At 35.9% G+C, this 26,168-nt stretch overlaps 1 protein-coding gene across 3 annotated transcripts; it reads right to left on the reverse strand.

Moving 5' to 3' along the window:
• Positions 1 to 1,858: 1,858 nt before the first annotated feature.
• LOC129000939 (apoptotic chromatin condensation inducer in the nucleus) lies at positions 1,859 to 25,221 on the reverse strand. Of its 3 annotated transcripts, XR_008491377.1 has the most exons (16): positions 25,126 to 25,221; positions 21,835 to 22,195; positions 18,410 to 18,567; positions 14,327 to 14,860; positions 13,511 to 13,660; positions 11,328 to 11,427; positions 10,820 to 10,871; positions 10,014 to 10,147; positions 9,325 to 9,423; positions 8,501 to 8,681; positions 8,083 to 8,300; positions 7,073 to 7,297; positions 4,214 to 4,364; positions 3,517 to 3,629; positions 2,782 to 3,000; positions 1,859 to 2,366 (listed from the first exon to the last, which is right to left on the reverse strand). XR_008491377.1 is itself a non-coding variant. In XM_054428033.1 (15 exons), the coding sequence occupies exons 2-15, from the start codon at positions 22,171 to 22,173 to the stop codon at positions 2,884 to 2,886; spliced, it is 2,565 nt and encodes an 854-aa protein (XP_054284008.1). In that variant the 5' UTR covers positions 22,174 to 22,195; positions 25,126 to 25,221; the 3' UTR covers positions 1,859 to 2,883. The 3 variants fall into 3 exon arrangements, 2 of the variants coding, with proteins under 2 accessions (XP_054284008.1, XP_054284006.1); XM_054428033.1 differs by having other exon boundaries at positions 1,859 to 3,000; positions 10,014 to 10,141; XM_054428031.1 differs by having other exon boundaries at positions 1,859 to 3,000.
• Between the last annotated feature and the right edge of the window lie 947 nt (positions 25,222 to 26,168).

Genomic DNA, 26,168 nt, shown 5'->3' on the forward strand with positions numbered 1-26,168 from the left:
TTGCCTAAAATGAGGCAGCGTAGGGGTTGGGCCGTGCGGCGCGCGCCGCACCGTGTGAAAGCTCCCATAAGAACCAATGCACCTTCACCGAGTTGTCCGGCGTGGACGCCGCGCGGCGCTGTCGTCCGGCTCAAGGTGCATCCGGCGGTAACTCGCGCGCCGTGCGGCGAATTCGCCGCGCGGCGCGCGCCGGACATAGTGTGAAAGGACTCATATACTCCCATAGCCCTACGCCGGATCCGGCGGGCGCCGCGTCGTGTGAAAGAGGCGTAAGTCGTTTTTATTCTGATCGGACTCTCTGGCTCCGCCCCAGTGGCTCTGGAGTTTCCCATGTTAAACATGATTTTTCATATTTAAAAGGAATTAATGAATCTTAACAGCTGTTTCAATTAAACAAGTTGGTTCTATTCTATGTTGTTCAATAGCATTAAAGTTACAAGGATTACCAACAGGGTGCAGCACTATTATTTTTTTAATTTATGACAACAGCTAATTTGCAACCAAAAGGTGAGTGAGCGTAGCGAACGAACTTCAACCTGGAGGCGAGTTAGCGTAGCGAACAAGCTAACCTGAAGGCAAGTGAGCGCAGCGAACGAGCTCCAACCTAAAGGTGAGTGAGCGTAGCGAACGAACTTCAACAAGGACGTGATTGAGCCATGCGAATACTTATGAAGTTAAACGGGGCAAAGCCCGCGGGTACAGCTAGTAAATAAATAAATATAGGATGGAGAGGACACAGCTAACTCACCTGATAGTTGTTTTGTAACTACCATCTAGGCCTTCTGAAGAGGCGAAATATTAAGTATATTATGTGTGTGATTTTATGTGTTCTTTGACTCATCTGCAACCTTTCATCAGGTGAGTTAGCTGTGTCCTCTCCATCCTATATTTATTTATTTAATCCAAGCTAAATGCTTTTTCCTAAAAACATAACCATGTAAAGAATAAATCACTCGTAAAGTTTATTTTAAAATATAATTTTTTTTTAAATCCAATTTCTTTTTTAATTAAATTTTTTTTTAATTCTTAAAATTTTAAAGTTTTTTTAAATTCTAAAAAAACTTAATTTTAAAAATTTGGACAATTTTTTAAACTTTAAAAAAATTTAAATTAATTTTTTTTAAACTTTAATATTACAAAAATATAAAAAACTAAAATTTAAGAAATTTAAAAACTTTAAAATTTCAAGAATTTATAAAACTTTAAAATTTCAAGAATTTATAAAGATTTTATAACTTTAAAAATTAATTTTTTAAATCTCGTCTTGAAAATATCACGTTAGTATTTCAATCCCGCCCAAAGCTTCGAGATAAAAAAAATCTCCAAGTTTCGGGTCTTGTCTATCACTAGAAAAAATCCAGTCAGAAGGATTGAGATTAGCTTTGTCTTAAGGTATTTATTAATACAATACCAAATAAGAAATCAAATTCTAAATCCTAAATACTTACAGCTCTAGTAAGACAAATATAGCCCCAGGATCTCGTTTTATGACAAATAATGGCTTTAAAAAACATATACAGCAAGTTTTGACACTACATGTTAGAGATTGTCTGACAAGTTACGTTTAGACATTATTCGTCAAAAAGATTTTCAAAAAATTACACAGACTACAGATTTTTAGTAATCTCTGCAGAAACTAGATCATGTTACCCTGACTGAAATTCTGACGGACAAGCAAGCAATCTGATAAATAACAAACTAATGAACTCATGACAAAAATAACTCCTATCAATAGAAATCAAACTGTTAGACTGAAAGAATTAATTGTCAATTTAATTTGATGTTATAATTTTCAACAGTAGTGAAAAATTACACTAAAATTGGTGATACAATGGGGTACAATCAACAAGCAGGTATGGCTTTCAACAAAATATTTATTTAACTAACATGTTTTAGAAAATATAAAATACATTTACAATAGTTATGGTGTAAAATAATACTCATGTTGTCAACAACTTGATTCTAATTAATAACCTTGAAAAAGGTTTGACGTTTTCTTGTGTGTGAAGTCAAAAAGCAGAGTATACTGTTTAAAATCAAATTATTAAAAAAAGGTTAATGTCGCTTGTTGTTTCTCAAAATGTGCACTGCTAAGAACGTCCTTCTCCTATATGAAATACGAAGATAAATGTCCTTGTAGTTGTCTCATACAAATACACATATTTGTACTTCATTATTGCACATCCACTTCTCGAGTCCTGTGACAACTTTATCAAAGAATTTTGTGAAAAACTCCATTAATACAAAATCATTATGAAGTTCACTCCCATCAAAAAGCTGCAATAAGACAAAATCGCAAGTAGATTTTCTTGAAAACATCTTCTTCGTGAAGAGAAGAATCCCGATGGACGACTTACTATGATGACCTGTAAAATAAATGCTGTAATCCCTGAACAAACTATTGTCTAGAGCAGGGAGGTTAAAGCAGACATCTCTGTCACCGGCATGTTAATTAAACAAATGTCAAACATGCACTTGAATTTTGAAAAAAATTTAAAGTCATAAAAAATATAGATAATTAATTTCAGCAACCGAAATGCTGATCATTTGGCATGAGAAAATTGTTAGATAAAATGTTACATCTAACCCGTACGATTAATAAAGTCTACAAAAAATCTTACAACAAAAAAACCTTTTTACAAAAAACCTAGAAATAGCTACGGGAATCAATAATCACAAAAACTGTACAAAAAACAAGGGAACAAATAAAATTGACAAGACGCCTAACGATTGGGCCAAGAACCGTAAATTGGAACTAGGTTAGGCAAAACCTTGCCTTACCCATCAGAGACCGCGTCAGTTACGAGAATGTCGCCTAACGCTGTGGGCTGCTGCGAGCCTATCTTGGCCTCAATATTTCAGACGTCATTGTCTGTCCGTATTTCATTTACGGTTTCTTCTCTCGCGCTCTCGACGAGCGAGATCTGCCTTCTTTATCTCTGCCATTCTCCGTTCATGTTCGGCCATGTGTTGCCTCCGGATTTCTTCTTTAACTGCAATCTGAAACCAACCAAAAAACACACCTGATAAATCATTCGAAAAATCTAAAATCATCCTGGTGAGAAAATTGTACTTTGTAAATGTAAACCGTTTTACGTAAGAAGAGCAAGAATTCTCTTTGCCTCATATCAGCTTGTAAAAAACATCCTACGACTTGCTGTCAGCCTTTTCAATTTTAAAGGTGGGGGAGTGGAAAACTAGTAGTAAAAGTTGTATGGAATTGAAGTATTGTATTGAAGTATAAGATCTGTCTTGCAGCCCCCTTAAAATTTGCTTCATAAAATTGGTGGTTAAAAGAACATTGTGCAATTAACATACTTTTGTTCCAATAAGGTTAGATATGATCAAGGTAAAGGCTCCGGGCCAGGGATTTTAATTGTAAAATCTTTTGAAAACTCTCTTCAATCTCTACACTTGACAAAGTCCTAGAGGACAAAATATTGTGTGTTTAGTGGCTCTTCTGAATGTTCTATGGCCTACAACATCATTCCCTCAACACATGACACAATATATTACCTGTTCCTGAGTCAAAGGAAGCCAATATATACAGGGTGAGGTTTTTGTTTTCCTGAACAAATCGTCCAACAGTTTGGCAGGTGCGTCGTCCTCCTTCTTACGTGGCTTGCGAGCTAAAAACATTACCTTAGTTATTCGGGGACAATCTCACAGTCCAATTATAACGATGAAAAATAATGTGAGGAAAATGTAGCAGGCGAAATATTTGCCACTTAGGAATTTGCAATACGTTGCATTGAGAATTGGTTACTTGGAAGGGTAGTATCATGAAAATTTTGTTTTAAGAATGTTAGAATGATAACAATCACATTAAACAAGTCTTGTTTTCATACAAACCGATCAAGAGAAAATGATACTCTAGATTCTCTGAAGTACTATACTAGGACAAACCATCAGTGTTGTGTTTTTCTGCCAATTTTCGTGCCTATTACTTCTTAAACCCTATTTATCAGTAAAATAAATTAATTTTACCCCTTTAAAATGTCCCTATCAGTCTTTTGGCTTTTCTCTACTTCTTAAACCCTATTTATCAGTAAAATAAATTAATTTTACCCCTTTAAAATGTCCCTATCAGTCTTTTGGCTTTTCTCTACATACTAAATAATTAGTTAGGTAGCGCTTTGTAAACTAAAAAGGTACATTGGTCGATACTTGGATTGGTTTGAAATGGAACACTTGTAAAAGGACTTGTAATCACCTGGAGGTCCATTTTCAGGACTAGCACTACGATGATGTCTCTCTTTTCTGGCTTTGCGTTCTTGTTCCCTTTTCTCTTTCATTTTCATCTCGTACTCCAAAGCTTCATCGGGATGTTCAGGTTTACCAACATCCCACTCTCGGACAACAGCCTTTTAAAAACATTAAATTATTTAAATTATGCAAAACGACACAAGTAAGGATATTTGGATATGGCTCACAGACAGATAATGCATGTTCTACAATGGTAATGATCTAGGATTTTACATCAAAACTAAATTGAAATAAAATTTTTATAAAACAAAACATAGAATCTACTGTAAAAGTTGATTCTTTATGTTCTTTTTTAGTTAATTTTGCAATATAAAATTTATTTTCTTAACTGTTTTCATAAAAATTACATCTAAGTTGTGATAATCTCCTGCTGTATCTGGTAACAACCATGATCATCTCAGACACTGTGATCATTTCCTATTATTTGCACAATATTTTAAAAACACCATATTACTCTTTAAGGTTTTTTTTCGTGGGGATAGCAGGCTTGCCTGAATGGGAAAGAGTCCAAACTGGCACAATGAAACACAAAACTTTACACTATATATACAAAACATTCAAATATTTCACCGTCACTGTCAGCATTTTCAACTAAAGAAGAGAGGGTTTAGTTTAGGTCTAATATGGTGGCCAGGGAGTTGCAGTGACAGTGAAGTATTCTACGGGCAAAAACTTGAAAACAGGACAATTGCTGTCTCCAGCTAATTATCTCTCTTCTGTCATGTATTTCTTACTTCTAATGGTTTTAAATAATTTATCATACTTTACTTTATATAAAAATGTGTAATTTGTATTTGTTTTTGTTGTATTTAATAAAGAAAAGTGTGTTTAAAAAGTTCATGTTGTCTACATTTAATGCAAAAACCCTGTCCCCAAGATTAGAAGTTGGATACAATAACCCTACCTCTTCAGTAGTATTAAGACGATATTGTTGTAATATTTGGTTTTAAATTGATGAATAATGTTAAAAGATTATAAAAATACATCAAACGGACTTTTTAATTAAATATAACGGCAATAGCGGGCGTTAAAAGTCGCGTCCCCAGCCGGGAACGTAATGCTGGGTTCGAGGGTTGGGACCGGTTCTCGTCGGGTCATTGAACCTTCTCGACTTCGGGTGGAACAAGACTTCGCCCTCTCTCAGTTCCTTGTTAGATGTGGGTGTGGTAGGTCAGACGCGATGTGACTCCAGGCTTTGCAGGTTAACAGGTAATTCGTTTTTTAAAACCTGTTTTGTTAGCGTTATGTTTTTGCGTAATGCTCGGTACCCTTGATAACTGTGACAATAAGGTGAATAAGTTATTGAAAACTAAGAAAATATAAGTAAAACAAATATTAAATCAAACATAATAGCTTGCGAAGGGAACTATGCCACCATGTTTCGTTTTAGTCAATGACGAGAGTAAAAATGCTAATATCGGTCACGCTAATGTCGGTCACAAAATCTGAGGATCTGAGGTGAGACCAGCATTACTTTTGGTACATTTTGTGACCCAAATTACTTCTCTTATGAGTTTTCAATGTCGAGAATTTTTTTTTTTCCAGTAACCCACGATATGATTGGTGATTGCTTATATTTATTTTCTTTACGATAAATATTCCGATTGTGGAGACTATATGACAATCTGGGCGGCCAGAGTTTGGCTGCGAGATTAGCGAGAAAATTACGAACCTCGCTCAGTCTGATGTGACCTATCAGCAGACGATAAAATCAAAAGGTGACACAGCGTTACTAATATTATGCATTACTGTAATTAACAAATTGCTGACACCTCTGTTGTAATGTTAGTTAATGGATCCAGCTGAAAATTTGTTACCTGCATTACATGTAATGTCAGTCACGTGACCTACATTAGCTGTAATTTGGGTCACTCTTGTAATGGTGGGTCACAAAGTTTTTGTTGCCATATAATAAAAACCACTAATTCAAATGGTCGTTTTATAATTGGAAATTGTACTTATAAGTACATTATTTGAAAAAAAACAAAAAACAACCTATAATAAGTATTGTGTGTTGGATAAAGGAAAAAGAGAGATCCTGAAATCATGTCCACAAATTTATTACAGTTTTATTTGAGCTTTTAACATCAAATATATTCATAAACTATTATATTTTTCACACTTGACTGTTATTTGGTAACCTAAAAAGCTAATGGAATCATAATTACCATAATTCTTTCAAGCTAACTGTGTCAAAACTTAGGATTTTGTGTGTGACCCACATTACACAAAAACCTGTCCCCAAATTTCTCTTCTAGTAATAATTAATTATATAAATTAATTTCAGACTTAAAAACATTATATTTATGAACTACAAAGACCAAACTTTCAAAAAATATAAGATTTATTAATGTAGGTAAGTATAATTTTTTTCAAATGCTGGGGACAGCAATTGTCCTGTTTTCAAGTTTTTGCCCCTACGGTTTTGTGGATATAGTCGTAAAGCTGGGTTTTCCTAGACGCGGAGTCGGCCAGCGGAGAGCGGACAACGGAGAGCGGAATTGAAATTAACATGGCATTCCGCTCCGCTGCTAGGAAAACAGTAACATTAAATTACCTAAGACAAGCTGAGTCCGCTCTCCGTTGTCCGCTCTCCGCTGGCCGACTCCGCGTCTAGGAAAACCCAGCTTTACGTTTTGTGTTTCTTGTGCCTGAATGGTAAGCTTGCTATCCTCGCAAAACTTAAAAACCTAGGCCTTTGTGCTTTATGTTACATCTTTAACCTCATACTGTATAGCCCTACTCTAGTGGATTATCCATCTAGAAAATGAACTTGGACGTCATGGTTATTATGTCTCACACTGACCTTCTTGGTGCGATCCTTTATCCTCGCCTGTTCCGCCAACCAGCCCTCCACCATGGTCAGAGGCTCAGACTTGCGAGGCACCTCAGGCTCCTCCGTCAGCGTCTGTGCTATAGTCAGGTCCTCCTTGGACGCAAACTCCACCACCAGAGTCTTAGGGTTGCTAGAGGGCCAGCGCACACCATGCAGTGCATGTCTAGTCTCGACTGCCTGGTCCTCTGTCATATACTGCAAAACACATCAAGTATTAAACATCTGATTAAATCCACCATCGGAAACACAGGGAAAAGCCATGAAAGAACAACCATAGACTGAGACTCTACTAAATAATCGTCTGCCGTTTCCCATTTCAAGCAATATTTACATCATCTCGCCTAAATTCATGGCAAAAGTGAGGAGTGTCCACTACTTTCATGGGAGGTTCTCTACTCCTGATGATGCTTCAGAAATCAGAAAGCTGTTTCCCATCTCCAAGGAATAAAACTAAGCACTAAGAGGAAAAATGCAAGTTTCTCGAGAAAAAAACACTTGGCTTAGGAATACTCGTAAGGGAAATCTTAATTGTGTAAGCTAGTCATTTTTGATTCATCACAGGAGGGTGTTTGCCAAGGTAATTTCTTTGTGACTTTAAAATTGAAGACTATAATCAATGGGTAACTTAGGAGCAGATAACATCTTATACGCCGTAGTTAGTGACTCTTTACGTGAAATAGAGGTGTTCCCATTTCGTACCACTAATCATTTTCTCATGGCCTATTTATTTTTACTACATTTAAATAACAAAACTATTTAAGATGTATTTAATAAACAAAAGAGGTTTAAAGGGCGAGATACATTGAACAATCTTGTCACTAAGGGCAGCTGATTCTGCCTTGAATACCCTTAGCCTAAACTATGTTTTTAATTCCCAATAAACAGATTTCAAAATAATTCATCACAATTTAGAAGGCTCAGTTCCAAAGTTTTACACCAACTCATAAATAATGTGTAATGGTGTAAATGATAAATCTCACCTCAACATAGCATTTACTCTTGATCTTGTCAATCCAGAAGCCATTTTCAGCGATGGCGCCCGTCCGCAGTAGCAAGTTCTTCAGTTGCTGCACAGTGAAGGGACGCACTAGATGCGTGATGTACAGCACATTGGTGGGTTTGCGCCGTGGAGGAGACGGCGACCGCGCTACCTTCTTTACATCATCTGTCAGCAGCAGGATCTTACGAGATGCAGAACCTGCGAGTAACACACTTCAGTTAATGATATTACAGCTTTGTGTGACAGTGCAAACATCTAGTTATTTATCAGGGTGTTTGTGTTAAACTTAATTTGGGTATTACAGTGGTTATTAATGGAAAAGATTCTGATTTATTTATTGTTAATAATATCGGTATCAAAGAGTTTGAGTACATTTTGTTCCAAACTGCACCACATACTTTCTTTTTCTTGTTTTGGCGCTGTTTGAGGCTTGGGTGCTGGTGCTGGTTGTTGTTCCGAGGCAGTTTTGGCAAATCGTGCTTGTCTCTTCTGTCTCTCTTTCTCCTGCCTCTCTGTATCTTTTTCTCTCTGTTCTCGCTGTCTTTCTTTTTCTTCCTCCTTGGCCACCATTGCAACAATCTAGAGTAGTAAAACATCAAAATATTTAATGATTTTGTCTAGGGTAAACCTCATCTAAAAATTGGTGTCTATCCAGCTAAAATAACTACGGCACTGCCTTTCTTCTACATTGTCTACAGTACTCATTATTAACTTTGCAATTAAAATCGTGTAATTTGTGAAGTGTGTTTATTGCTTGGTTTGGGGAGAAAAAAATTAGAACATATTAAAATAATTTACTACTAAAATTTATCATGAACAAACAAAGAAACAATCTGGAGTTTATCAATATAAAAGTGTTGTTAACAATACAGCATAAAGCTATATACAAATGTCTAGAATTGTGCATGCAGTTAATTCCCATGCAGAGGACAGAAAAAAGGGGCCAACATAGCATAATAACGGTTAAAATTACAACAATGGTTAATCTAAGAATTCAACTACTCCTTCTGAAGGAGCCGGTCTTTTCCCCGGCTGGCCCTTGCAGGAGCATAATATCTGTTGTGAAAATTTGTGTGGGTCAACTGAATGGAACTATCTTCTAGGGTAAGTTTGATGAGTATTCGTTCCTTCTTCCTGAATGTATTCCTCATCCAAGAGCTCATTCTTTCAAAACAACTATTTTTTATTCCAAAACTTCCATTACTTTCTGGACAACCCTCACCTCATCTTCCTCATCATCATCGTCCAGTTGCCCTTCTTCTTCCTCCACTGACAGTTGTAGTTCGTCTGCTGGCACAGGCTTGGCATCCGGAATCAAATTCTACAACACCACAAAACTCAATGTCAAGTCCAGCGAGTCTTTTACCCTTTCAGATGTAAACTTAACCTAATTTAACAGTTCAAAACTAATTATTAATGATATTGACATTTTTTAAGATTGTACTAAACATAAATATCTAAAGCAATATCAGAACAAATTCAATTTCTTCACCATAGGCTTTAATTCTATGAAAGTTGTCTAAAATACATTAAAGTAAAAGTTTTCAACTAGTAACACAACCTATTACTAAAAATTACCTCCAACAAATACAGCCTTGAAATATTTACACAAACTTTTGTTGGAATTTTTTAAAGATGCTTTTTAAAATAATATGTTTACTCGTTAAGTCTTTTCTGGTTCTTTTATAAAATCCTTTAGGCCTACCTGTATTAACTTTGCTAGTTAATTTTTGTTACAACACTCCAGTCTTTATGAGTGCATTGTAAGACAAGTTAAGTGTTGTTACGAGTGAATACAGAATTTTATTTTAACTTACACAAAATCCATCATTTTTCATCTGAGCCGTACAACCTTTACTTTCTTAACCTCATTGCATGAGTGTATTTAATATTTATACTTTGATTTAATACCTTTAAACAGTCTGTATTTATGAGAACTGGTTTCTTGCTTGCCCTGCTTGACTTGCTGGAACCCCATCGTCTTTTTCTGGGTAAAGGCGCTTTATCAGTTTTTTCATAGCTTTCATCAGCATTTGAATCTGGAACTATAAACCCTGACTTTTAACTAGAAAATAAAAAAAAAGAATAAACATATCTGTGGATTTTCAAACAGATTTCATGACTGAAAATAAATTTAAATATTATAACTACTTAAAAAAAAGTAATAACTGAGTCTGAAAAACTGAAAAAGCAAAGAAAATTCTTAACAGATCATTAGATTTTTGTGTACAACCATTGACAAACAAAATGTACCCATTCTTGAAGTCCTAATACATTGATTTCTTAGACAAAGATTTGTAATGAACCTATTAGTATCGTAGTCCTATTACAGAAGCAACAATCAAAATGTAGACCTAAATATACCCAATACTCTCCTTGCTTTCCATTTCAATTGAAAATTGAAGGTTATTAACAAGGTAACAATTAGGATCAATAAGGATTAAATACTTACGTAAGATGGCACAATCTATAAAAATACTTGGAAACTGAATGGTTTAGTTATCAATAGAGCGTAGAATCTGTATAGGCAATGCTTGAACCTATATAAAATCCTTGTTGGGATAGAATCCTCAAGCATCAACAAAATTACTTGACTTATTTATTTTACGCTAGAGAGGACTTTTTTAATACTTACAAGGTTCACTATTTTTAAGCCAATTGGTAAATGTTTGTTTTTTCCTTAACTAATAAAGTAACTATTTACACATTCAACCAACCTGTAGGCCCACTAGATGAAAGATGGTTTTCCTGGCCTTCCGCCTCATTTTCCTGCAAAAAACAAATAGTAAACAATACAGTACCAAACAAGTATAAATCAACACACAAAATACAACGGTTAATGCATTTTTAAGAAATATTATGCATGTATCACTCTCCAAATTTAAAATTAACTATTTTACAAAAATATGTAAAACGTTTCATAAACTGAGAGAACATAATATTGAATATTAATTAAAGAATAAACTGAAGATTTTGATATCCTACAGTGTATCGGTAGTGAGTGCTTAATCAAACTAACTTTAAAAGTAAATTTACTAAATTAAATAGGCTATTTTTTTCATTTAAAAAAATCCCACTAGATCACATCAATAATTCATACAGCAGGCCCATCTGGGTTTAGTTTTCTATTTATAGAAAGGTTTGTTTTCTCCATATACTTAATGCCTTGGACATTTTCCAACGGCTTATAAAACATTAATGTTAGAGAATAGGACTTCATCATACCTTGTTGTTAATACTAATGGTTTCTTTGGTCTCATTTGTGTCCGTAGATTCCCGTCGATCTTCTTTCTTCTCTTTCTTCTTGTTCTTGCTGTCTTCAGAGCTGAAACAAATATTCTCAATGTAACAAATCAGTAGCAGTCCGAGTCTTGGCTCTTCAAGCCATTCTATGTCAAAAACTATGGTAGTTGGATGGTCATTTTAGGTATTTTCGCTTTTCTTTATCTAGCCTATACAAATTTCAACAGTAAAAATTAGTATTATTAATAATTTTTTACTCTTTTGGTTGCTCAATAGTCAAAATGTTGAATTAATTCCAATTCCTATGAAATAACTTTCTGGAATGAATATCGCAAGAAATAAAAAAGTAATATTGAAATATTGAAGATGAAACTAGTATGATATTTATTTAATCAACAACAGAACAAGTAACGGTGATTATCAATAGACAATCTAAAGAGTACTTATTTGATCATTAAATAGGAAACATAGAAAAGATCACATCAATAATGTTACAGATAACAATTAACTAAAAACAAATAACACTCAAATTAAATCACTAGCAATTTTTACTTGCAAGGTAATATTACAAGATCAATAATGAAGAGGACTACTAATTAATTTGGTCATAAAGCAACAATATTTATATTTAAACTTTCTATATGTTACCATCAATAAGGCACAGTATTTAGGTTCATGTTAATGGTCACAGTTGAAAAATAAGAGAAGAAACAAAAACTAATGACTGGTGAAAAGGGAAAGAGTAAAATATTTTAATACTAGTGTTTTGTTATTGACACATGTACAGATTTTTTTTTTTCAAATGGTCATTTAACCGATTAATTTTTTGCTGTTTGATTTCAAACATAATTATTTCCAAGTAAACCGTTACCAGGGTGTATGGGTGTAGAAACTGGTAGGATTAAGCCAATGCTACTGAAAAAGAGGTTGACTCAGTCGCGCATATGACGTAACCCAAAAAACAAACAATAATATCAAAGAATTTGACAGGTGGCAGCTGTGTGAATTAAAAGCAGCACTGACCAGGTCGGTGGGTGACGTCATACGCGCGACTGAGGCAACCTCTTTTTCAGTAACCATGGGATTAAGCTACCATCAATCAGCTGGGGGCTTGCTATTTTGGTTAAAAACTAAAACAAATCACACCACTTAATGCAAAGCACATTCAACCAGACAAATTGGTAAAAGTAAAACCTCCCCTTCATTTTGTTAAATGTATAAAATCAAACATTCAAATCAAAACTTACAATTACAATTTAATGAATGCTAAACTACTTTCACTAAATAACGTGACCAACATTTCTTTGAAAGATAAAAAAACAGAGGTTTAAGTTTGAACTAACTCATCTTGCTAGTTATGGTTTGATTGACATTTGTTTATACGCAGTTATTTACTACATAAAAGCGTGTATGCCAATGGACATGCTTATAGGCTTGCTATACAATGTTTTAGAAGTAAAACAGTAAAAAAAAATTTTAGCCTCTATATAATAACTTTTATTTATTAGTTGATTTTTAGTTTAGATAGCGTTTAGGGTTTTATTATTCTATTTTAGAGTAGACTTTCAAATATGTTCTGTTAATTTTTTCCTAAATGTAAACTTTCAAAACTCGATTTCCCAACTAATTCTTGGACTTTTTAACTTTCATTAAAACCTTTAATTACCTACCGTACCTATGAAAAATGCACGTTTACTATTGGCAGGTACACAGTTTTTCCTATATGGCCACTCTCAATAGTCTAAAATGGTTATTTTTAATATGATTTTATTTTTAAAAACAATAAAAACCTATTAAAGGAACTAAATCTGAGTAAAGGTTAAGGTTTAATTTTAATAGCATAGAATATGTTTCAAGAGTAAAATCGGTGAAAAAAGAAGAGTTGGAAGACCAAAAAAAGCGAGACATAAAAGAGGACCTAATGAAAACCGATCTTAGGCTTAATGGTAACTACGAGCCTATTAGAAATTTGAAGATGATAAGCAACTTCATCACCTATTATCATCTGTTGATTATTATCTGTTTATTTAAAGAGGGAAGAGGTCCACCCCCAAACCCAAGAAACTAAATCCGCTTAATTGATGACGATAATGAAAAGGCTTGATTGTACGCTAGTAATTTATATGAAACTTGCTATGTAAATTATTTTGCGTTTAGATACTCACTCAGAAGACTCTTGTTTAGGGCTATTTGAAGTGGTAGGTTTCCGCTGAACCGAGGATTGAAGTCCTTGACGTTTGTTTGCTTCTTGTTGCGACTCATCTCCTGAATTCTCGCTGTTCTCTGTTGATCTGCTGAGATTCCTCCTCGCAGGACTACAATTTAAGTTTCTCATTAATTTACAAAACAACGAAATTAATTTAACATGCAATTATGCCATTACCTAGGTTAGTTGGTTAATGTGGTGAACAGTAATATTGTTTAGCAGGGTGTCCACAGAAATTTTGTCATCAATTTCCCTGACTTTCCATGACTATCCATGACCATTAACCATTGATTTCCATGACTCACGAACTAAACTCAAAAATTATAATATACCGTACACACACGAATAATACTGCCTAGACAAGTTATTTCACAGAAAATATTGAAATATGTATTAACAGATAACAATGGAGTACAATAGGTACAACAATGAACTAATAAAAACTCAAAACCCATAAACTAAGACGACTGTATTAATTGAAATTGTCGTACATTTGTTAAAAAATCGGAAAAATGCTACAATAGTCGCGGTTACGGCCGACTATAGCATTGAAAGGTCCCCTGAAATCCATCCATCATTGGGGATTTCCATGACTTTCCATGACTTTTTGCCTATTTCCATGACTTTCAATGACCATAATTTTTTTCCATGACTTTCCATGACTATCCCTGACTTTCCAGAATGTGGACACCCTGTTTAGGGTTAGTTGATGAAGTGAATGGATGATTTGTAAGGAGTGCGATGAAATTGTGAGAAATGTTGACCAAGTTTATACCTTGGGCTGGGCGAAGCTGTTTTTCTTGGAGAAACTTCAGCGCTTTTATCTTCTTTCTTCTCTTCAACTGGAAGTCCAACTTCCTTCCCTTTATCTTTAGAATCATCACCAACTTCAGATTTAGGACTATTTTCTTTGGTGTCAGGGGTTTTCTCTTTCTTTTGTTCTTCATTTTTCTTCTCAGCCACAGATTCGTTTACTTCAGCCTCTATTATTTGAGATTCTTCATTTGGCAAAGCAATATCGAGAGTATCACTTTGACTTAACTCCAGTATTTGTTCGCTTTTTGATTCAGTATCTACAACTTCCCCAGCCTGTTTTGCACTTTTATTTTCTGTATTTAGATGGCTGACATTTATTATTTTTATTTTTGTCGGTGAGCCTTCAGACATATCACAAACCACTGTGGGAGAAACTAACGGACTATTCCTGGACGAAGTGCGTGTTCTGTGCTTGGATTTCTTTGTGTCCTTCTCCGTTTCCTCTTGTGTGGATTCGTCGGTGCTGCGACTGTCTCTCGGCATCCGGCTTAACCTTAACACAAGTAGGAAGACTTGTACATTTCAAATCACACCAAAATCAACTCTTCTTTATACGATAAGATTATAACTCATAACTAAGATTATTTTGTTTACTAAAACTATTGTTCGCTTAAATCATTTTACTTTATTTATGTATTATAACATCACAGAAAGCAAAAAGTATGAATGGATACACTGGAATTTTCTTCAAAACAGCTGAGTGGAATTGGACGAAAAGCAGATGGTACAGAGGTGAGAGATATTTTAGAATAGGACAATATTATTTCATCAATGTGTTTTTAATTCAGGCTTATGAGAAGTAGGGGGAACCAGGGATACTTGACCCATAAGGATACTTGACCCAAGGGTATTTTCCCAGCAGTGGGAAATTTTGGAGAGTTGGCAATGGCATCACTGCTTGGCTTTAGGTTGTATGACAAATTGGAGGGAACAGCCATTCTGATCTGTGGAGTTGCTTGTGCAGTATAAAATTAAATGTGTTTCACTGGCCGAAATGTAAATTTTTGAGTTTATACAACTATTTGTATTAACAGAAAACAGTTCAAGGTAAGTTATTTTCTGTGATTTATATTGAATAAGCATTTGTTTAGCTACAAAATGATGATATATAACCGTTTCTAAATCAGTCCAAGTTGGGTGAAATTTGAGGTTAAATGAGGATGGAACAGTTAGGGATACTTGACCCAGGCAAGTTAGGGATACTTGACCCAACCTGTACATATTTTATTGCCTGGGTTCTAAGTAAATTTATGGCTACCAGAAGTAAATAATTGGGTTGTTGTGAAGTTTATTGGTCAACGAAGCATTAAATATTATGTTGGGTTAGTGCTTGAGATATCTTCGGAGGAGGCAACAGTGAAGTTTGCAAAAAGGATCGTCGTTTCCAAGGAGGGGAGTCGTTTCAAGTGGCCTGAAATAGAGGACATTTCCACAGTTGAACCTGAGCAGATCGTATCACGTCTTCAACCACCAAAATTCATTTACCAAAATGATCGTGTCACTAGTTTTTTTATTTAAAAATGAATTTAACTTTATCATTGAATAGGAGTAGGGCCTATTAAACTCAGTTGGGCTAATATTAAAATTTTGTTTTTATAGCCTACATTTTATGATTGTGTCTATGCACTTTAAAGTAGGCCTAACTACTTTTTTTAGTTACTGTAGGGTACTATATAGGCTTCAATGAAACCTTACCTTGTAACTGTCATTATATGCTTATGCATTATGCTTCTAAAGGCCTATAACATTAAAAATATTGTTTTTATACATTTTATGACGGTGCCTATGAACTTTTAAGTAGGTCTAACTACTTAAGTAGGTATTTTTTAGTTCATGTACTACAATAAAACATTACTTTGTAACTGTCATTATGTGTTAATTTTTTTTATACATATCCTTGCTTCCAAACATACATGGGTCAAGTATCCTTAATCGGTGGGTCAAGTATCCTTACGGTCTGGGATACTTGACCCTTTTGCAATAGTTTAGAAAAAAAATTCTAACTATTCTAAAACCTAAAATTATAGTATACAAAAATAATATAGGGTGTATCAGATGTCTGAGACTACATTAAGGCCTTTGATAAGTTTATCCAACATTTAGAATAAAAAATAAAAATAGAAAACTGAAAATTGGGTCAAGTATCCCTGGTTCCCCCTATAGGCCAACCTATTGATTGATCTTTACGGCAACAAAAATAAAAACATAATGTTTAAGTTATACTAGCTTAGTTTATATTTCCTCTATTAGAATCTTGGAAGGTCTTTAACTTTATTCTACTGGAATGCTGGTTATTAGATAGAAATAGATAACACATAGTAGGACTAGTTGTGTTTCTATTATCAATGGTGATAGAGAATCTTTTGGCTTAAAAAATTACAAAACAGTTTTGTTGCTGCTACCCAAGCGTTTACAATCCATAGCATTTAAACCACATCATAGTATTATGAAGTACAAGCAAAGCTAAGCAGTATTTTATTCATAACAATGTAGCCCTAATGGCTATGATATGAAGCCTCCCTTAAGTACTGTACAAAAATTAAAACACCATTTATGTGGATTACAATTAATTGAAACTTATTAAACCACATAACACATAAATAAGTTTATTGCTTGGACCAAGAGAAAATGATACCAGTTAAAAAAAACGTATCTAGTGATTGCATTATAAAACAAACAGACACCTACTTTCTCTATGGATTTTTAGTGTATTAGTTATATAGCATTAAGAAATTGTTGCTTTAACATACTAAATGACCATTTAAGGTAAAGGAATACCGGAATACCTGTAAAATGTCCTCTCCTATAACACCAACAGCTTATTTGAAGTTGAAAAACACATTTGTGTATGCAAGCAGATACCAAGTTATTGATTTTAATTAGTTATTTGACAGCAGAGTGGTATTAAGCACACTCAATATGACGTATACGTACATAAAGTAATTATGATTACATTATGTTCTACATTATCCAGCTGTTGGACTAAACTACTTGACTCGTGAATAAATTTTTTTTCAAATACAAACACACGCCATGATAGGCTACTATTAAAATACGTTGAAAAAAACTTAATGTAAAAAAATTTAAAGAGATTATTTTCCAGGTTTTATCTAAAAGAAAGTCTTAAAATCAGTGATGAATATACCTACACTGACAATGAACCTTCATTCCCAAATATATTCAATAAGTAGGCTAGACGCTACAAAGTCTAGCTAAGAAACATTTATGGTATTTTTCTAATTAGCCTAATATTTTTGTCTACTTAGGTGGGTCAACTAAAATTGTTTCCATTATTTTGCTTGCCGGTATAAGATACACATTTGATCTTCAAAAGTATACTTAAACAGACACAAACTAATAATAAATAAGTTTCAAAGGTTTTTAAACTTACTAAGTTTTTCAATAAAAACTTCTGAAGGGAAATTAGGTCTGACGAAAACTTATGACGTGAAAACATCAGTACAATCTAGGCTTATCAAGTATTTAGTTACTATAAAAATGTTTCTCTAAACCAAAAGTAAAATTAGCGAAAACAAAACTGACTTCTTTGGTGAGTAAAATTAATAATTTCTTCATAATATAGGAAATTACGGACTTAAAAAGGTTTTATGTGATAGGTGGTGAGATAATGCTACTAACAGCTAAGCCATTAAGTGATTAGCTAAAAAAAAACTAATTTAGTCATCGATTTCAAGAAAAGATATTTACAAACCCTGATTTTTTATAAAAAACAATTCATAAACTGATAACTTTTATTGATGAATTTTCTTACATGAAGCCACTGATTTTTTTTTTATATTTATTTTTTTAAATTCAAATTGCTAAATTCTTACAATTGGTTTTTTAAATTTTTGAATTGGCCTAGGCCTATTATTGTTTTTGTAAACAACTGAATTTTAACGGCAAATATTTTTAGCAATAGGCCTACGGTAGCCTACCTAACACAGTCTGTCATTTAATTAAAATTTAAATTGAATGGTAACATATATACATTTTCTAATATACTTGTGAACCACCAGTAATTATTAACAGCTTCACTAACCTCTTACGCAAAGAGGTTTCACTGATCTCAGGCGATTCTGTTAGTTTCTGACGACAAATTTTCAGTTTTTGGATTTCTCCTCCGCTTGCCCCATTGGCACTCTGTACTTTCCACAAGGAACTTTCCTCCTTATCTTCGGCAGTAGCCTCTTGTGTTGGCTGTTGAAGACATAATAATAATATTTTTATTATATAATTTAAAACGAAAAGTGTCTACAGACAGACCTCCGACCTCACTATTCCGGCATTAGTACGGGTTTTTTTTTACACAAGAGGATTTCAGCAGTTAGAAGGTAAATCTTGTTAAATGTTTATCTACATCACTGCAATGTTTTATGATTTTTCTAAAGGAACGGTATGGCTATTTCAGGGTGTCTAGTTTATTTCCATTATAAAATCCAAGACTAATTCCAGACTTTTCAAGACTAATTCCAGATTTTTCAAGACTAGTTTTTTCAACAATTAGTGGGTGTTGATACCAAAATGTATCGATTCTCGATACCGATACCAATTTTTATTGCTTAACCAAATTTTCTAAACCACCAACCCCTGTCTTTGTCATAAAGTAGTATTATGATAATGTGGTGTTTTCAAGTAACGAAATAATGCAGCAATAAAAAATTCTAACTAGCAAATTTGGTTTTTTTTATCATGAAATCTTCCGCGTACCGTACGTTTGGACATCATCATTGACTGCAGCGGTTACAGAAACGTGATCGTCATCGTCCGCGATCACGGCAAAATCATGAACATTTCCCGCCGCCTTGTAGACATCAATGACATCATCGTCTCCCGCGGTCTCAGAAACGTCATCGTCATCGTCCGCGATCGCGAAAAAATCATGAACATTTCCTGCGGCTATTTAGACATCACCGTCATCTCCCGCGTTCACGGAAACGTTATCGTCATCTCCCACGGTCACGGAAACGTCATCGTCATCTCCCGCGGTCACGGAAACGTCATCGTCGTCGTCCGCGATCGCGACAAAATCATGAACATTTCCCACGGCCGAGCAGATATCATCGTCGTCTCCCGCGGTCACGGAAACATCATCGTCGTCGTCCGCAATCGCGGCAAAATCATGAACATTTCCCGCGGCTGTTTAGACATCACCGTCATCTACCGCGGTCACGGAAACGTTATCGTCGTCGTCCGCGATCACGGCAAAATCATGAACATTTCCCGCGGCCGTGTAGACATCATTGTCGTCACCCGCGGTCACGGAAACGTCATCGTCGTCTCCCGCGGTCACGGAAACGTCATCGTCGTAGTCCGCGATCCTGGCAAAATCATGAACATTTCCCGCGGCTGTTTAGATATCACCGTCATCTCCCGCGGTCACGGAAACGTTATCGTCGTCGTCCGCGATAACGGCAAAATCATGAACATTTCCCGCGGCTGTTTAGACATCACCGTCATCTACCGCGGTCACGGAAACGTTATCGTCGTCGTCCGCGATCATGGCAAAATCATGAACATTTCCCGCGGCCGTGTAGACATCATTGTCGTCACCCGCGGTCACGGAAACGTCATCGTCATCTCCCGCGGTCACGGAAACGTCATCGTCGTCGTCCGCGATCGCGACAAAATCATGAACATTTCCCATGGCCGAGCAGATATCATCGTCGTCTCCCGCGGTCACGGAAACATCATCGTCGTCGTCCGCGATCGCGGCAAAATCATGAACATTTCCCGCGGCTGTTTAGACATCACCGTCATCTACCGCGGTCACGGAAACGTTATCGTCGTCGTCCGCGATCACGGCAAAATCATGAACATTTCCCGCGGCCGTGTAGACATCATTGTCGTCACCCGCGGTCACGGAAACGTCATCGTCGTCTCCCGCGGTCACGGAAACGTCATCGTCGTAGTCCGCGATCCTGGCAAAATCATGAACATTTCCCGCGGCTGTTTAGACATCACCGTCATCTCCCGCGGTCACGGAAACGTTATCGTCGTCGTCCGCGATAACGGCAAAATCATGAACATTTCCCGCGGCTGTTTAGACATCACCGTCATCTACCGCGGTCACGGAAACGTTATCGTCGTCGTCCGCGATCATGGCAAAATCATGAACATTTCCCGCGGCCGTGTAGACATCATTGTCGTCACCCGCGGTCACGGAAACGTCATCGTCGTCTCCCGCGGTCACGGAAACGTCATCGTCGTAGTCCGCGATCCTGGCAAAATCATGAACATTTCCCGCGGCTGTTTAGACATCACCGTCATCTCCCGCGGTCACGGAAACGTTATCGTCGTCGTCCGCGATAACGGCAAAATCATGAACATTTCCCGCGGCCGTGTAGACATCATTGTCGTCTCCCGCGGTCATGGAAACATCATCGTCATCTCCCGCGGTCACGGAAACGTCATCGTCGTCTCCCGCGGTTTCGGAAACGTCATCGTCGTCGTCCACTATCGCGACAAAATCGTGAACATTTCCCGAGGCCGTGTGGACATCATTATCATTGGCTTTCGCGGTTACGTAAACGCAAGACGATGATCGCGGCAAAACCATAAACATTCCCGACTTTGAAATCAAATTTAAGACTAAATCCCGACTTTTCAAGACCATTTTGAAATTCAATACTAATTCCCGACTTTCCCGATTTTCCCGACTACTAGACACCCTGCTATTTAACAAAGGATATTTAAAGCAAAGGAGGCTATTTAACGCCAACCTTTTGTTAGGTACATATTACTAATTTATAACCCAATTACTAGATGCATCTAAAACCAGAATTGATCTTGCTTGGAATATAACCAGTGATTTTTTTAATTGAAGGCGAGCACTGTAACCCAGACAGTTTTGAGTTAAACTAATTCTACACAATTGTTTTAGACTACGTATACGTTTGTTTACCTTCTGTGTTTTAAAGTACATTTGGGCGTTATTTTCCTTATCATTAATTTGTTCAGTATCTGTTCAGTACTAAGTCTACCAACTCAGTGAATGAGAGTCCTAGTCTTTTCTTGTTTATGTAGGTTAAGTGGCAATACACCCACTTACATTGTCTAAAGTTGTATTTACAAAAGTTGTATTATGATCTTGTTATACAGCGGTTTGGGTTTGACTGTTAAATAAATACAGAGATATTAGTGATGAAAAACGCCTCGTTACTCTTACATTGATACTCATTGATAAATCTCAGTAAGGTTTACTGTAAAGAAGTTTGAAGTCTTTCCCCCAATAAGTACTTAATTCTTGTGCAACGCCTCTGGTTATAACTCCCTCACAGCAGTTTGATAATAACGTACATCTACATCTCTTGTCCAAGAAATAAAACAATTAGCCTACCATTTCTTTAAATTCAAATTTGAAGATAACTCACTAATCTTGGCTTAGAGATCCTCTTTTTAAGTCAAGAAAACAACCAGTATGTAACTTATATTTTAATACATTGGCTATACATAGCATAGACCTACCTTTGGTTTATCAGAACCTTCCCAAAATGAACTGTCCTCCTTCCACTCGTTATTTGCATTTCCTGGTTTGCTACTAGTCTCGTTTTCATTATTGGCAGCAACACTAGTGCTTTCCGTTTCCTGTGGCAGTTCTATGTCTTGCACTTGAATTTCCAAAGGTTGGGACAAGCTTTCAGCCACATCTTTCTTACCGGTACTACTGTTACTTTCCCCATCGGAAGAGGATGTTGATTTTTTCCGCCTTCTTGTCCGCCTTTGTGACTTCCTAACAGTTTTTTCTTGTGGTTCCTCATCTTCTTTCTGGGTAGTTTTAGTTTTTCCTCTCTCACTTCTTCTCATTTTATTACAGGCCTGCTTATTCCTGAGAGAAAAACATTAACAAAAATCAATAAAATTGGATTTTATATACAAATTCTAATTACCGTACGGTACCGAATATTTTTACTATCTAAGATATGTTTAGTGGCACCAACTTACGCCCCCTTGTCAGTTAGGTAGGCCTATAAACAATCAACGAAGGTTATAACTCCTAGTCAATGTTTTAAATGAGAAGTAGACACATAGAATTGGGGAATTTGTAGAAAGGTTTAAATAACCTAGCTTAAACTATAAAACATTACAAATAAATAAAAGGTTAAAATACCCGATTGTCGCCTTGTGGTCCAAAGTATTGTCCTAGTGGATTATGTAGCCTACATTTCGTCGCGAGCGCCATCGTCGGATCCGTATAAGAACTATTAACTAAACTTCCCTGAAGAGGTGCGTAAAAAGTTCACAACACACAACACACATAAACACCGGTCGATCGTTAATTAACATTTGTTTTCTAACTTTAACTTTTTTAACTTTTGCTACACGTGCGCGGGCAGGATATGGAGGCGCGCCAGACGTGTGTTGAGACTCGAAGTTAATTAACGGTCGACCGGTGTTTATGTGTGTTGTGAACTTTTTACGCACCTCTTCAGGGAAGTTTAGTTAAGTTCTTAAACGGATCCGACGATGGGGCTCGCGCCGAAATGTACATACTAATCCACTAGGACAATACTTTGGACCACAAGGCAACAATCAGGTATTTTAACCTTTTATTTATTGGTCAATGAATTGGTCCGGAAACACCACAACAAAATATGAATATAAAACATTAAAGGCTAAATGGACGTATGCAACTTTGTACTTGTAACCCCCCCAACACTTGAAATACAAAATAATTTAGGTAATACATTTGATAAGTCAACAGACTTCACAAAAATTTACAAATAGGATTATTAAGCCTAGCCTTCTGTTAAATAAAAAGTAAATATCATAGAGTCTGTCTAAAAGTAAATATCATAGAATAGGGCATGTATGTCTAGGCCTACAGGGCTACCAACACTGACAAATAACATATCTAAGGATTGGTGAGTCGACGGGTACAGTTCCGCATAGAACCTGCGATATATTATTGGATGAATAATGATAAATATCGATGTTTATTTGGTTCGATATTAATATCATATTAGTGCAATCTATATAATAGGCAAGCATGATTAAAACCTTTTTTTCAGCTCGTGTGCATCGCAGGGAAAATCTACGCTTAGGTACTGTTTGAAAGATATTTTCCTGTAGATGTGCTAGCTCCCTTTATAAATGAAAATAGGCTCAAAAATAAACACAACAAATTACCGGTGATTTAAAATTTTAATAAATTAACATGGGTAACTTTATAAATGCTATTGAACATCAAAGAACAGAACCAACTTGTTTAGCCTAATTGAAACAGCTGTTAAGATTTATTAATTCCTTTTGAATATGAAAAATCATAAGGTAAACATGGGAAACTTCAGAGCCACTGGGGCGGAGCCTGAAAGTTCAATCAGAAAAAAAAAACTAGCCTACTTAAACGGAAGACAATGCAATATTATATAGCCTAGAATTTAATTTTCATATTTCCCTTGGGCTGCACCCCATGGGCTTGTTTTTATTAAAGATGAAAGTTTGGAATCTCATCTTTCAAATGGGATCAAAATTATTCGGGTTTGGAATAATTTTAAATGATTTATAAGCTTGTTGGAGAGAGTATTTTTATTTCATCTTTTGTGTACATATCTTTAGATTTATGTTCTTAGAAGATTGTTAGCCTACGTTATCCAAATTTCAAATAAGTATTGTCAAACATTTAGTTTTTTTTATCATTGCATCAACCACCCATTCGTTCTGCTAGAACAATTAGTCGGCTTCTTAACCTTTCAGAGGGCGCATTGGTTTTCAAAGGTTTATGACGATTTACGTCTTACTTATGGGCATTTTGGAAGTTGCACAAACATATGATGAAAATTGTCATAACTTAATTGCCGGTCCTAGGGTTAACTAATTTAAGTTAATACTTAACTCTGCTTAAAATGAAAAGACCCAAAAACATAAAATCAATTGCCTATTTAGGTCCAAGTTAGGCTAACTTAGGGATGAGCATGGGTAACTTAAGTTTAGGCCTAGTAGGCTACTTAACTTAAATGTTTTTTTATCGATGTTTGACGTTTTTTAACATTGATGGTAGATTACCACTGTTATCTATGTTTTTGTTAATCATAGATTTTTTTCGTCAAGTAAGTTAGCCTATTGATGGGCTATAGGCTATAAATGTTTTCCATGGCTGTACCTATTGTAAGTAGCCTAGGCCTATAAGTTTAAGGTTAGGCCTAACTAGCGGTTGCATTACAAGGAGCAGACGGAGCAACTGAAAAACATGAACGTAAATGTTTTAGCACCAAAACATCGATGTTTTCACAATTATGTTATTGGTACAGTGATGGTTAAAGACCTATTGATGCTCATCCCTAGCCTAGGCCAATATTTCATTTCATCCAATAATTAGCTAGGCTATATCGTAGGTTCCTGCGGAACTGTACCCAATTTCGTCTGTTCTCTGGAATCGTAAAAAATATCCAAGGCCTAAATAGGCTTAGGGCTTTAGCTAGGAAGCTTCCACTCACTGAAACCACAGACACTCACTCAGCATATCCTGACATTAAAACAAGACTGACGGGATTACAGTAAGTTGAGTAGTCACATTTATTATTTGAGGTATTCTAAGTCAATAGGGCTACTAACTTATGCATGCAAAGAATTTTATTGGATTGTAATTTAACCTAAACTTTAGCATTGTGATGTAGCTCTCAGGGCATAGGCTAACACAGCTTACTCACAGAGCAAAGTATCATTTAATTGTGATAAATCCTGCCACTTAGCCACACAAAATAGTATTTATTAAGAGTTGTCTTCTTAATTTACACTATTATAAATTAATACACCTACCTTAGGTTTAGAGATAATTTTATGTACTGCAAATGTATGAAAAGAAAATGGCGGAAATTTGTTAGTTGTTGTTACCACCACCAACACCAACCATTGATATACACAGACGGTGAGCACTCATCGGGACGGGAGGCTAGATCATTGACTATGTACTAAACTTGGTGGGTATTAAGGATCAAAGGATCCCGTAAGTGGTAAGTGTATAGACCGTGTGATGTAACGTATAATGATGAGTGTGTTATTGAGCATGGATACCAAGACTCCTTAGTAACTCCTAAAGGTCCATTTCCTATCCTGCGACTGTTACGACTCTAGCCGCGCGGCTCTAGCCTATACCCAAAAGCGCGTCTAGAGCCGTACGGCTGGAGACGCTTGTCTCAATTCCTATGCCGCGACTCCTACGACTCCCACGACTAGTGACTTGTGAAATTGCACTACTGACCGTCATGAAATAAGCACAGTTGGCAGCGAATATATTACTTGGAGAAAGGGAGGAAAAGGAATTATTAATGTGCATGGTAAAAAAACAATGAACAACCTAATCCATTGTTCATGGTACGGTGAAAATAGCGGTTTCAGAGTATTCTTATTCAGAGACATCTTCTTCCAGTATTGGGGGTGAACGTATGGGTGGTGACCACTGAGCTAAAATTATAACTGGAGGTAGCACTGCCATGGCAGAAGTCTGTCAAAAGCGTGTCGCTGATTTTGTTAGGTTGGTATAGCAGTAAGTTTTCTTATCATAGCAATGACATGGCTTCTTATAACTAGGTTGGTATAGCAGTGAGTATTTTTGTCATACTTGAATACTTTTAATACTTTAATAATTTTCTTTGAAATGGCGACCATACAAAGTAGGTATTTTAAGCCAAGTATAATAATAGTTATAGCAATAATATGGCTTCTTATGACACCAGACTCACGCAAACATGGCGGCTGGCGACACGCATCTTTGACATTCAGTGCTACCTCCAGTTAGAATTATAGCTCAGTGGTGGTGACGAACCAGTTCCATTAACTTTGAATCATCTATGAAGGTACAC

The sequence above is a fragment of the Macrosteles quadrilineatus genome, unplaced genomic scaffold (genome assembly GCF_028750875.1).
Source record: "Macrosteles quadrilineatus isolate MER2022 unplaced genomic scaffold, UCM_ALF_1.0 Scaffold_8__2_contigs__length_117827958, whole genome shotgun sequence".
Lineage (NCBI taxonomy): Eukaryota > Metazoa > Arthropoda > Insecta > Hemiptera > Cicadellidae > Macrosteles > Macrosteles quadrilineatus.

What these genes read in the sequence shown, in the direction of transcription:
- LOC129000939 (XM_054428031.1), bottom strand. Translation starts at nt 22,173, where the DNA reads ATGAGAAGAAGTGAGAGAGGAAAAACTAAAACTACCCAGAAAGAAGAT. An exon ending in GAAACCTCTTTGCGTAAGAG is followed by an intron (nt 14,861 to 18,409) that starts GTTAGTGAAGCT and finishes ACTTGTGTTAAG; the next exon opens with GTTAAGCCGGATGCCGAGAG. An exon ending in TTCATCTAGTGGGCCTACAG is followed by an intron (nt 10,148 to 10,819) that starts GTTGGTTGAATG and finishes CAGGGTTTATAG; the next exon opens with TTCCAGATTCAAATGCTGAT.